The sequence below is a fragment of the Pituophis catenifer genome, unplaced genomic scaffold (genome assembly GCF_029215685.1).
Source record: "Pituophis catenifer annectens isolate HBS135680 unplaced genomic scaffold, rPitCat1.0.hap2 SCAF_1, whole genome shotgun sequence".
In the NCBI taxonomy this organism is placed as follows: domain Eukaryota; kingdom Metazoa; phylum Chordata; class Lepidosauria; order Squamata; family Colubridae; genus Pituophis; species Pituophis catenifer.
In genome coordinates, this window is record NW_027256881.1 from 167,004,939 (window position 1) to 167,019,173 (window position 14,235).

Consider the following 14,235-nt stretch of genomic DNA (forward strand, 5'->3'; position numbering starts at 1 on the left):
AACTGAAAGGAGCTGTTTTTTCTTGCTGTTTGCTTGCAAGGAGGTAACTGCTGGAGGCACAGGCCAAAGGGTGGGAGCCAGTGGGTGGGCAGGGCTACATTCAGTGTATAAGACGCACCTAAATTTTCACCCCCTTTTGGGAGGTAAAAAGGTGCGTCTTATACTCCGAAAAATACGGTAATTATTATTTGTCCCTTCTGCCACTAGATGGGGCCAGAGAGCAACAACAGTATATATAAAAAATTATATGCTGGGGATGACACTGTTGTGATCTGCCAGTGTCCAGCAGAGCTGGCAGCAGATTTGGACAGTGAGGAGGTTGGGGAGGAGCATGGGCCAGTCCTGGAGTCTGGGGAAGGGTCGGACAAGGGCTCTGTGTCGAAGGCAGAGAGGGGGGCCAGGGCCATTTGGTAGTTATGTGCTGCCTCCAGAGCCTCTGGAATCTGACATCAGCAAGGCAGAAGAACAGGGAGAGCCTGTTCCCAGTGCACACATGTGCAGAGCTGCCAGGAGGCAAGAACAGTTAAGACAAAAGGGATGACTTGGGAGTAAGGCTTGGAGATAATTGCCCCCTCCCATAAGACATAAGAGAGGAGCAAGTGGACGTGAGCCTTTGCAGAAAACAATTTGTTCATTCTGGTCGGTTCAAACTCTGAGAAGCTCCATTTGACTCTGTGCTCCGTTTGGCCTTGCAAAATTAATTGACAATTAGGTCTCTGGCAGCGTTTCAAGGGAGATAAAGGTAAGTGCTTATCAGCATTACCTTGAAAGACTGTGGCAGACATCTGTCAGACTCTTCACAGAATGTTTGTGAATTATTACAGGCTGTTAATGACCATAATTCACAGCCGTTTAAATAAAAGAGGGTTTTTTTTGGAACTAAGCGTGTGATTTAAGCTTTCTCAAGGAGCCTAGGTCAGAACAGACACTCCCTGCCTAGTATCAATTGATACCATTATTTGAGTCTGAGATAGTAGCATTATGTGAACTGTCATTGCTTTTTTGCTGATATGGTTGTCAATGAGGTGGTACCACTGCAGTTTCCAATGAGGCTTCTGGGAACTTGACAGTGATCTAAGTCCAGAATATAACATTCCATTCCTAGCTTAGAATTGCTGAAGTCATCTGATATATATCCAGCACCATTCTGTTGATCAGATATTATGGAAGGCATTGCAGAAGACTGGTTCAATTGCTTTTTGAAGCTTGCTGATGTTTGTGATGTGGCTGTAGGCTGCTGCACCATTTGAGCTATGGTGTTGTCCGCAGGGTTTGAGGTATGAATGCTACAGATGAACTCTGGAGACTGTGGCAAAGAGCAGGCTACAGCTTGTTCTTTATTGTTAGTTATTGCCTCTGTGATATGAAGGGAAGAGGGGTGACCCGGTTGTCAGTATCTTCTTTGACTAATCCCTGCTCTGTCATTTCTAAAGGGAGTTTGTCCTGAGTAGATATTGCCACCCAATTATCATCTTCCATCTTTTGCACTGTGCACCTTAAATGACCTTGGTCGCTGTCACAGGCGAGATTGTCACTAAAGGAGCCTATGAAGGGACAAGGTAAATGGGTGATATGCAATGATTCTTTTAAGAGGAATTGGCTGTGGCTTGGCTGAAAAATAGAATGACGTCCATTCTCTAATGTACAGTACTTGTCAGCATGCTTCTAACAGAGGTTGGTTTGTGCATGCTTCCTAAACAGACATCTCCTATCATTATAGGACCCCATCCTAGGTCTAATTTCTGGGTGTACAGATCATTGTGGGGACCATTGACCTGAGCTCTTGCCTTGTGGACTTTTAAAATATCTCTCCCTAGGAGCAAGACTATCTGAGACTGAGGATCAGGCTCTGGTATCAGATGTGCTATGTGGTTCAAATGTAGGTGATGAATCGCTGCATCTGGTGTAGGGATTTCACATCTATGGTCAGAGATCTGGTTGCATTTGATAAGAGTTGGTAAAATCAGGCATGTTTTCCCATCTACCAACTCAACTTGGTAACCAGATGCTCTTCTCCCTGCCGTCTCCACATTCCTGCACAAATTTTTAAGGAATATGGAGTTCTGGGGCCTTTATAATGCCAAAGGCATCAAAGAAGGCTGAGCTGGCTAAAGACCTGTTACTTTAGTCATCTAAAATGGCATTAAGCTTAATGACTTTGTCCCTTTGGCCTGCTGGATAGACTCTGACTAAACAGAAGGGCTTCAATCTCTTTTCAGACTTCTGTGCATTTTGCATTGATTTCTGCTGTGATTGTAGCAGTGTGTTCTTCCTCCCTGCTGTGTTCACTGGCACTGTAAGTGTGTTGTAAAGTCAATGGTGCTGGCCCTTGGTGTAAAGTTGTGTTGTGGCCTGTGCTACCACATTCCATGCATTTTACACTGACCGCACAGTCGTTGGCAAAGTGGGGGACTGATGAGCAGCATTTGTGGCAAATGTTGTTTGCTTTCAGGAAAGTTTTGCGGTCTTCCATGGACTTCTCTCTGAAAGCTCTGCATTTTAGCAGAGGATGTGGCTTCTGGTGTAGAGGACACTTCTTACCAGGATCTCTGATCTCAGTTTCTCTGTGAGAGGAGCTGGCAGACCTGTGAAGGGAATCTGAAGGAATCACATGAGTTTTGTCGACTGCTACTGGAGGCTTGTGAGGATTATGTTCTGAAGGAGTACATGACAATGTGAAGTCAAAGCTAGGATCATTTCTTGTTTTAGCTTGTTGGCACATGAAGTTCACAAAAACAGAGAAGAGGGGAAATGGAACATTGTACTTTCTTTTATATTTGGAGCCATGTCTGATCCACTGCTCTTCTAAGAGGTCTGTAAGAGGCGTGCATAAAAGCACCAGCATGCCTACCATCCCTGTCCTAATGTTCCCTTTAACTGTATTCATTTTATGTATTCAATTCATGCTTATACTTATATATATTATCTAATATGTACTCGACTGAATGAATGAATGAATGAATGAATGAATGAATGAATGAATGAATGAATGAATGAATAAAGTTATAGGGTAACTTTTGTACAATGGGTTGACACCTCTGGCTGTGTCAAGGAATGCAAGTCCTTGCAAGTCCCCCTTCTGACTTAGCTACTTGAAATTCCATCAGTAAGTCGCTAAGTTCCCTAAGTTTCTGATAGGCTCTTTTAGGTATTTTGAAAAAGCTATCAAGTCTTTTGAACAGTGCATTTTCCAAGCTTCTGCTGAGCCATAGCACTCATCAAGTCTGCCCCAGATTGTTATAAGGCCTGTTTCAGGGTAGTTTATGTTTATTGTCCTGATTCATTTTGCATGGTCAGCAGATTCAATTCCGAGCCATTTAATTATTAAATCTTCACTACATGACAAATCTAAGCCACTGATGGCATTTTGGAAAGAAGATCACCAGGCTCTATAGCTTTCAGGATGATCATTAAACTTTTCAAGTCCTTGTGTGACTAGCTGATGTTGTGCAAGGAACTTGGAAAGGTGGCTTGATTAGCGGACTGTGCTTTGCTGTGGTGAAAAGGTGCTGTGTAGTTATACCTAATTCTAAGCAAAAAGCCCTAGAAAGCAAATCAAATATTGAAATAAGGAGGGATGGGAAGGAAGACAAACTCAAATACCAAATAGGAGACATAGGAAGCATAGCCAGAGTCAGACATAAAGATCTCAAGTGCCGATATAGAAATATACAAAGCACAAAGTCTGGGGAACAAACAGGGTGAACTTGAACTATTAATACATGAAGGTAGAAACAATATAGTTGAAATAACAGAAACTTGGTGGGATGAAACCCATGACTGGAATAGAAGGATACAAACTGTTTTTAAAAAAATCAAACCCCATAAAAGAGGAGGAGTTGCACTGTATGTAAAGGACCACTATATTGCTACAGAAATGCATGAAACCAAAGACAAAAACCACCTAGAATGCATATGTTTAAGTTTAAGTTTAAGTTTAAGTTTAAGTTTAAGTTTAATGCGATTTATATGCCGCCCTATCTCCAATGGACTCAGGGCGGCTCACAACAGTAAAATACACAATGACATTAATGCAATATAAAATTAAAAGTCTGAATTAAAACAGTTTAAAATCAGTTTAAAAACTATTAAGAAACCCACCCACCCCTCATCAGTCCAGGCTACGAAATAACCAGGTCTTCAAATCATGGCAAAAACGAGCGAAGGTCAGGGGCCATCCGGAGCTCCAAAGGAAGTTGGTTCCAAAGGGTGGGTGCACCCACAGAGAAAGGTCTCCCCCTGGGGGTCGCCAGCCGACATTGTCTGGGCGACGGCACCCTGAGGAGGCCCTGTCTGTGGGAACGCACCGGGCGATTGGAGATTGTTGCTGGCTGCAGGGGGTCTGACAAATATCCTGGACCTAAGCCATGAAGGGCTTTATAGGTGATAACCAGCACTTTGAACCTCACCCGAAGGGCAACCGGTAGCCAATGCAGGCCGCGCAGGAGGGGTGTAACATGGGAGTGTCGGGACACTCCCATCATAACCCGCGCGGCTGCATTCTGCACCAGTTGAAGCCTTCGAGTGGTTTTCATGGGCAGCCCTAGGTAGTGAGCGTTGCAGTAGTCAAGACAGGAGGTGACCAGCGCATGAATAACAGTGCGTAGGGCATCTTGGTCCAAATAAGGGCACAGCTGACGCACAAGGCGAACCTGGGCAAATGCCCCCCTGGTCACGGTTGCTACATGATTTTTCAGAGACAACCATGAATCCAGAAGGACACCCAGGTTGCGGGCCCTATCCACAGGGGGTAACACCTCACCCCCGATGGTCAATGATGGAATATGTAGATTGGACCCAGATGCTGATGGATCAATATAAAAGAAAAAAAGAATGACATGGCCATAGGTGTATACTATAGGCCACCCAATCAAGCAGAAAAAATAGATGTCCTTTTTGCTAATCAACTAACAAATCTATGTAGAAAAACACACTACAATAGTAATGGGGGCAGGGGTGAAATCTAAATTTTTTTGCTACCGGTTCTGTGGGCGGGGCTTAATTAGTGGGCGGGGCTTGGTGGTAAGGTGACTGGGTGGGCGTGGCCAAGTCAATGTCACTTCTTTGCCCTTTTTTAACCTACAAAACACAACACAACACAACTGGCTCACCCACAATGTAAAAGCAGCTGTGCTAGACCCAAAATGGCCCCTGCAACAAGCAGGAACCTCACACAGCCACAAAAAGCCCCAAAAAACAACTTTCACACTTTACACACACAAAATTCCACATACAGCTTTGTGAGATTTTGTGTGTTTGTGTAGTTAGAGTGAAACAGTACAGAAACACACTAAATCTCAGAAAGCTGCACAAATATTATTTTATTTTAATTTATTTTTATATAAAAGCAGCTACATTTAAAACTTCCTAAACTTTAAATGGCTAGGTCTAAAAAAAGAACATCTAAAAAAAACCCCAATTAACTATTTTTTTTAGAGCTCCCAAAGGGGAAAAAAACTTACCCAATAGAACAGGGGTCTCCAACCTTGGCAACTTTAAGACTTGTGGACTTCAATCCCAGAATTCCTCAGCCAGCTTTGCTGGGAGTTGAAGTCCACAAGTCTAGGCAGGAAGGCAGGCAGGCAGAAAGAGCTGCTCACCGATGAGCTTGATTGCAGGCAGGGAGATTCAGTTGCTTGCTGATGCATGGATTGCGATTGTCATGTGATCAGCAGCTAAGGTAAGCAAGCTGGAGGCTGGGGGGGGAGAGAAAAAGAAACGTTTTTTCTTTTACATGGCTCTGGCGATCCAAGCTGAGTTGCCTCATTAGCAAGCAACTCAGCTGGGATGTCAGAGCTTGGCTGGTCAGAACCATTTAAAAGGAAAAAAATGCTCTGATGATGGCGGGGCTCAGCTGGGCATGGGGGGCGGGGGCAGGGATTTTTGCTACCGGTTCTCCGAACTGCTCACCGCCATTGCTACCTACTCACCCGAGCCAATCCGAACTGGGAGCATTTCACCCCTAAATGGGGGACTTCAATTACCCTGACATCAATTGGAAGACTAATTCCGCAGCAAATGAGAAATCAAATAGATTCCTAACCAACCTAGCTGACAGCTTTGTTGTCCAAAAGGTAGAGGAGGGACAGCCATACTGGATTTAATACTTACAAACAAAGAAGAAGTGATAGAGGGAGTTGAAACTGCAGGAACCTTGGGTGAGAGTGACCATGTCATACTAGAATTCAACATAATGCAAACACAAGCAATAAAACATAATGATACCAGAGTCTTAGATTTTAAAAGAGCTGATTTTAACAAAATCAGAGAGAACTTGGGAAAGATTTCTTGGATGAAAATCCAAAAGGGGAAAACAACTCAAGAAGCTTGGGAACCTCTGAAAAATATAATTGTAAAAGCCCACCCATAATACCACTGAAAAAGAAAAACAAGAAATCCAAGAAAAAACCAGCATGGCTGCACAAAGATCTTTCTGACAAGTACAAAAAATGGAAAGATGAAACACAACTAAGGCTATCTTTGCAGATAGCCTGAATCTGCAAAGATGAAGCCAGGAAAACAAAGGCTCAGATTGAACAAAGACTTGCAACAAAAGTCAAAGATAATTTTTAAAAAGTTTCTTTCAACATATAAATAACAAGAAAAAAATAAATACTAAAGGAGCTGGCAGATGTCATCTCAAAACCACTGTACCACATCTTTCAAAAATCCTGGAGCACCAGAGAACTACAAGAGGACTGGAAAAGAGCTGATGTGGTTCCCATCTTCAAAAAAGGGGGAAAAAACAGACCCAGGAAACTACAGACCAATCAGCCTAACATCAAAACCGGGAATATACTGGAAAAGATAATAAAAAAACAGATCTGCCAACATCTAGAAATGAGTAAAGTAATAACTAGCAGCCAGCATGGGTTTATTAAAAACAGATCATGCCAAACCAATATTATTTCATTCTTCAATATAGTGACTAAATTAGTAGACCAGCAAAATACTGTGGACATACAATAAGAACCGAATACAAGATAGGCGGTTCTGCGTTACTGCTGAACATAACAATTAATAAATACAAGTAATCTAAATCTCATCAGCGATGCTCTGTATTTGGAATGTGGGTTTATCCTTGGATGAGCATGTGCCACAGAATAAGATGGATTCTTCTTTGTGCTTCTGCCTCCTCCAAATGCTAAAGGAAAATGGAGTTTGGCTTCCCAGGGTGCACTTGTTTTGAGAGTGCGGGCTGATGTGTAAAGGAGTTGGGTCAGCTTTAAAACAATATAATTATTATTTGTCCCTCCTGCCACTATGGTTAGAGTGCAGGCTACTTCTGCTGACTGCTGGCTGACTGCAGTTTGGCAGTTCAAATCTCACCAGGCTCAGGGTTGACTCAACCCACCATCCTTCCGAGGTCAGTAAAGTGAGGACCCAAATTGTTGGGAACAATATGATGACTCTGTAAACCACTTAGAAAGAGCTATAAAGCACTGTAAAGTGGTATATAAGTCTAAGGGCTATTGCTATTGCTATTGCTATTGCTATTCATTTTATTCTATCTAGCCCAGGGAAGTCAAACTTGATTTCATTGAGGGCCGCATCAGGGTTGTGTTTCAGAGGGCTGGGGAGGAGGGGGGTTGTGGTCAGGTGGGCATGGCCAGGGTGTGCATAGCATGCTGGAGGCCATGGAGGCTGAAAATAGGCCATGTGGCCCATTTTTGACTGGCAGAGTGCTGCAGGAGGCCATGGAGGCTGAAAATGGGCCACGTGGGGTGCACATGCCCCCCCCGGCCCATTTTGGCCGACAGAGGCATCACGGGCCAGCCCTTTGATATTTCCAGGCAGATATCACGGGCCAGATTTAAGCACCCTGCGGGCCAGATCTGACCCACTGACCTTGAGTTTGACACCCCTGATCTAGCCAATCTGATGTAGATATTGAGGCTTATTTCAGTGAAAGTAAACTTGGAGACTGGAATACAGATTTTGATACACTGTTAATTAAAATAAGGCAAATTTATAGTATTGCTAAAAAACATCTGTTTATGTGTCATATACTTGTTTTTCAGATTCTAATTATGGCGGAAAGATTCCAATTGTATGCTTTGCCCAAGGAGGAGGAAAAGAAACTCTGAAAGTAAGATATTCCCTAGGCCCCAGAAGCATTTATAGAAAAAGATAATCTTTCAGCATTTGTAGTCCTTTAGATGATTTTCCCCCATAAAATAATGTAGCCTTTTTATATTTTGAATATGGTTTCCATCCTCTTAAGTACATTTGTTTGTTTTATAAATTGCATTTTAATTAGTCTGGAAATCAACTCTCAGCCATGCATTTCATAAATAGAGGGATCAAAAAACAAGTAGGAATGCAGCACCAGTTAGGGTCTCATGATGTGTGACACCTGGAAACAGCACAACACTTTAACAAATAATTGACAACTGCTGCATCTGTGCACAATTTTTTGGAACTGAATCTAACACTCCATAGCCATAAGGCAAAAGTAGTTTTCCTGCTACTGAGACCCTCTAGTGTTCTGCTAAGGACATGTGCCTTAAGATGCAATACACAAAGTAACTGATAATCATAATCATAAGTTAATTTGTCAAGCATATATAAGATAACAGGTAAAAGTATAAACATAATTTGAATACATGAAAAGAGTAAGTAAAAAGGAATATTAGGACAGGGACGGTAGCAGGGGTGGGTTCTAATTTTTTTTGCTACCGGTTCTGTGGGCGTGGCTTATTTTGTGGGTGTGGCTTGGAGGTCATGTGACTAGGTGGGCATGGCTAGCTGGTCAGAGTCATTTCTGGAAGGTCCTCACACTTACGACCAATCCTCGCACTTACGACCCGACTCATTTGTTTGCTTTTAACACTGATCAGCTGTAGAACGGCCCTTTGAAGCCCCGCGGCAAGAGTTTAAACAGTTTTTTTTCCCTCTAGTCATCAGCTGGGACTCAGGAGGCAGCAATAGATTGGGGGTGGGACCAAATAAAAGGTAAGAATAACGTGGGGGGTGGGGGGGGTGGGAAGGCGGGGGGGAGAACCGGTTCGGTGATGTCATATCGTCACCGCTACCGGCTCGGCCAAACCAGACCGAATCGGGAGGAACCCACCACTGGACGGTAGGTATGCTGGTGCACTGATGCACACCCCTTACATACCTCTTAGGAATGGGGTGAGGTCAACTGTAGACAGTTTAAGGTTAAAGTTTTGGGGGTTTGGGGAAGAAACTACAGAGTCAGGTAGTGCATTCCAGGCATTGACCACTCTGTTACCAAAGTCATATTTTCTGCAATCAAGTTTGGAGCGATTTACCTTGAGTTTGTATCTATTATTTGCTCGTGTATTGTTGTGGTTGAAGCTGAAGTAGTCGTTGACAGGAAGGACATTGTGGCAGATAAATTTATGTACTATGCTTAGGTCAGACTGAAGTCGGCGTAGTTCTAAGTTGTCTTACCCTAAAATTTGGAATCTGGTGGCATAAGGTCTGGTATTGCGGTTAGAGGAATGGAGAACTCTTCTCGTAAAATATCTCTGAAATGTAAAATTTGTTACTATCGGTTCTGTGGGCATGGCTTGGTGGTGGTGGTGGGTAATGTGACTGGGTGGGCATAGCCAACTTTTTTTTTTCACTTTCAAAAGCATTTTTTCTACAACCTCTTCGGCCAAAGAGGTTGTAAAAAATGCTTTTAAAAGGCCCTAACGATCCCAGCTGAGTTGCCTGATCATCAGAGGCTTTTTTTTCTTTTAAAAGCATTTCTTTCTACAACCTCTTTGGCCAAAGAGGTTGTAAAAAAATGCTTTTAAAAGCCTCTGGCGATCAGGCAACTCAGCTGGGAAGAGGTTATAGAAAAAATGCTTTTAAAAGGCTCTGACGATCCCACTGATATATATTCTCTTCTACTGGAGTATGGCTATGATAAAAACTACTATAAAAGTTGTTACAACATGTGTACAATTATTAGGCAACTGACTATTTTGACCATCTCATCCTTTGTATGCATATTTTCCACCTCCAAGCTGTATAAACTTAAATGCTGGATATAAGATCAGGTGATGTGTATTTGTGTAATGACGGAGGGTGTGGCCTAAGGAGATCAACACCCTGTATCAAGGTGTGCATAATTATTAGGCAGCTTCTTTTCCTCAGGCAAAATGGGCTAAAAAAGAGATTTATCTGACTCTGAAAAGTCAAAAATTGTAAAAAGTCTTTCAGAGGGATGCAGCACTCTTGAAATTGCTAAGATATTGGAGCATGATCACAGAACCATCAAATGTTTTGTTGCAAATAGTCAACAGGGTTGCAAGAAACATGCTGAGAAAAAAAGCCAAAGATGCCAAAGATTTGAGGAGAATCAAACATGAAGTTACCAGGAACCCATTATCCTCCAGTGCTGTGATATTTCAGAACTGCAACCTACCTGGAGTGCCCAGAAGTACAAGGTGTTCAGTGCTCAGAGACATAGCCAAGGTAAGGAAGGCTGAAATCCGACCACCACTGAACAAGACACATAAGTTGAAATGGCAAGACTGGGCCAAGAAATATCTGAAGATAGATTTTTCAAAGGTTTTATGAACTAATGAGATTAGAATGGCTCTTGATGGACCAGATGAATGGGCCCATGGCTGGATCAGTAATGGGCACAGAGCTCCACTTTGACTCGGACGCCGGCAAGGTGGAGGTAGGGTACTGGTATGGGCTGGTATTATGAAAGATGAGCTAGTTGGACCTTTTTGGGTTGAAGATGGACTCAAAATCAACTCCCAAACCTACTGCCACTTTTTAGAAGACACTTTCTTCAAGCAGTGGTACAGGAAAAAGTCTGCATCTTTCAAGAAGACCATGATTTTTATGCAGGACAATGCTCCATCACATGCATCAAAGTACTCCACTGTGTGGCTAGCCAGTAAAGGCCTTAAAGGTGAAAGAATAATGACATGGCCCCCTTCCTCACCTGACCTAAAACCCTATTGAGAACTTGTGAGCCCTTTTTAAACGGGAGATTTATGGTGAAGGAAAACAGTACACCTCTCTGAACAGTATCTGGGAGGCTGTGGTTGCTGCTGCACAAAAAGTTGATCGTCAACAGTTCAAGAAAGTGACAGACTCCATGTATGCAAGGCTTATGACTGTTATTGAAAAGAAGAGTGGCTATATTGGTCACTGATTATTATTATTTTTTGAACTGTCAGAAATGTTTATTTGTAAATTTTGAGTTGTTTGTTTATTATTCTCACTTTAACAGATGAAAATAAATGAGTAAGATGGAAATTTTTTAAATTTTTGCATAATAATTCTGCACACTAATAATTGCCCAATAATTGTGCACACATAGATATTCTCCTAAGAAAGCCATAACCTCACTTTTAATTTCTTAAATATTCAGGTTTGAGGTTTATTAACATTTTGGATTGGCGGAGAGCACTGTAGTTGTTCAATAATAAAATTAATCCTCCAAAATACAGCTGGTAGTTGGTAATAATAAGCTATATAGGATTGCTGTAGCATAACTATTCTATACTTCAACTGTGAATAGACCTTTTATCCAATTCAGTTGGATAATTATTGTTCTATTATTTTCTCTAGCCATTCTTTAATTTTAGCCCAGAACTTCTTTGCAGCTGGACATGTCCACCAGAGGTGGTAGTATGTTCCGTAGCTCTTGTTACATTTCCAACATACTGGAGATTTACTCGGAAACATCTTTGCAAGTCTAGCCGGGGGTAGATGCCATGAAACATCTTCAACTGATTTTCCTTGTATGCCGTGGACATTGTTAGTTTTGTATTTATTTGCCACATTTTTTCCCAATTCTCCAATTCTATTGTGTGGTTAAATTTTTTTGCCAATTTAATCATTGTATCCTTAACTATTTCTTCTTCCATTTTATATTGCAGCAAAAATTTGTATATTCTACTGATTAATTTCTCCTCCGTCCCTTGTATAATTTTGTCCAATTCATTTTGTTTAGTGTGTATTGCATTTAATTTTGTGTTTTCTTTATATTTTGACCGAATTTGCATATATATCCACCAATCAGTTTCTCTATTTAGATCTTGTTCCAATTCCTGTTTTGTTTTCAGATTTCCTTGTTCTTTTAATATATCTCTATATCTTATTATCTTGTCCCACTCAGTTAAATTTGGATGTTTTAATGTTCTGTACGTGAAATCCAAATTGATATTTTTGTGTAATGTTGTTTTTTAATCTTGATCCAAATTTGTAGCAATGCATTCCTTAGTATGTGTCTTCTAAAGTAACCATGTATTTTATATTTTTCGTCCCAAAGGAATGCATGCCATCCCACTTGCAAATTGTGCCCTTCAATCACTAATGTTCTTTTGTCCCTTAACTCCATCCATTCTTTCAGACAGATTATACAAGATGCTTGATAATATATTTCCCATTCTGGGAGTGCTGCTCCTCCTCTGTCTTTTGTGTCTTGCAATGTTTTTAATCTAATTAGCGGTCTTTTTCCTTGCCATATATATTGGTAATTGTTCTATTAATGTTTCAAAGAAAGTCTTCTCTAATTTTACTGGTATAACTTGGAAGAGAAATAGTATTTTGGGCAAAATATTCATTTTGATCGTAGCGATCCTTCCCATAAATGAAATTTGTAAATTTTAAAATTATCTAAATCTTTTTTTAATTTGCAGTAGTAATTTTTCATAGTTGTCTTCCTTAATTGAGGAGCATCTTGCAGTAAGCCAAATCCCTAAGTATTTTATTTTCTTGGTTATTTGAATTTTTGTACTGCATTCTAATTCATTCTCTTGTTTCTTTGTAAGGTTTTTAGTTAATAATTTAGATTTATTTTTGTAAATTTTAATCCCACTACTTCGCCAAATTCTTCTAATTTTTTTTTATCAATTTTGGGCCTGATTCTAATGGTTCCTCCACTATAAACACCAGATCATTGGCAAAAGCTGAAGCTTATATTCTTCTGTCTTTATCTTTAACCCTTTTATTTCTCGATCCTCTCTAATTCTCTTCAAAAGTGTTTCTAAAGTTAATATAAATAGAAGTGGAGAAACGGGGCATCCTTATCTCACCCCTTTTGTTATATCAAATTTCCCTGTCATATCTTCATTCATGATTACCCTCGCCGTTTGTTTTGTGTAAATTTTTCCAATCATCTTTTCAAATTTAGTCCCAAATTCCATAAATTTCAATTGATTTAACATAAATTTCTAGGTCAAATTATCAAATGCCTTTTGGGCATCATGGAAAACCAGTGAAGCTTGTTTTTCCAGATGTGCTTCATAAAACTCTAGGGTATTTATTATTGTTCTCATATTGTTTTTAATTTGTCGACCTAGCAGGAAACCGTTTTGATCTGAATGTATATGTTTGTTCAAGATTTTTTTTGTTCTTTCAGCTATGATTGACATAAATATCTTGTAATCAGTATTTAACAATGATATTGGTCTGTAGTTCTGTATTTGTTGATGATCTGTATCCTCTTTGGGAATAAGGGTGATTATTGCTTCTGTCCATGTTTTAGGTATATTTGCCTGTTCTAGGGCCTCACTGAATATTTCCAACATCATCCCCCCCAGCATTTCTTGAGTGTTTTTATATAACTCTACTGGGAGTCCATCCGGGCCCGGTGTTTTGTTGTTTTGTTGTTTTTTCATTGCCATTTCAAATTCTGTTTCAGTTATCATTCTATTTAGTATTTCTTGTTGTTCCTCCATAATTTTATACAAATTTGTTCCCTCTATATAGTCTTTAACTTTTTCTTCTGCTATCTCTTCCTGACAGTATAGATTTGAGAAAAACTTTTGTATAATTTCCTTTTTGTCCTCCCTTTTGTGATAGGTTATTCCATTTTCATCTTTCTTTCTTTTTTTTTAAATAAACTTTATTATTAAAAAAAAGGCATTTAAAAACATACAAGTTTCTCTCAATTGAGAAACAAATTTACATATACAGTACATAAACTTCACCTATTGACTAATTTCCATTATTCTATATAAATATATTATGTGTATTATATGTACATATATACAGACATACAATAAAATATTCCATATTCTATCCCTCTGACAGTGCTGTTTTTTGTTGTATTAATTTCTTCTAAATTTCATCTCTACCCATTTCCTTTCCTCCAGTTTATCCATTGGTACCATCTATTCCATGTTTCATAGTATTTAGAGTCCTCCTTGTCCTGTAACTCTAAAGTTAATGTGTCCATTTCTGCGCATGTATATATTTTTTGTATTAATTCCTGGTCCGTTGGCAGTCGATCGCTTTTCCAAAATTGTGCTA

At 40.2% G+C, this 14,235-nt stretch overlaps 1 protein-coding gene across 1 annotated transcript in view; it reads left to right on the forward strand.

Annotated features, from left to right (window-relative positions):
* TRPM8 (transient receptor potential cation channel subfamily M member 8) overlaps positions 1-14,235 on the forward strand; it is a 380,221-nt gene that overhangs the window by 84,561 nt on the left and 281,425 nt on the right. The window contains exon 7 of the mRNA XM_070933161.1: positions 8,022-8,089. Within this exon, the coding sequence (XP_070789262.1) occupies positions 8,022-8,089 (68 nt within the window). The remainder of the gene's footprint in view (positions 1-8,021; positions 8,090-14,235) is intronic.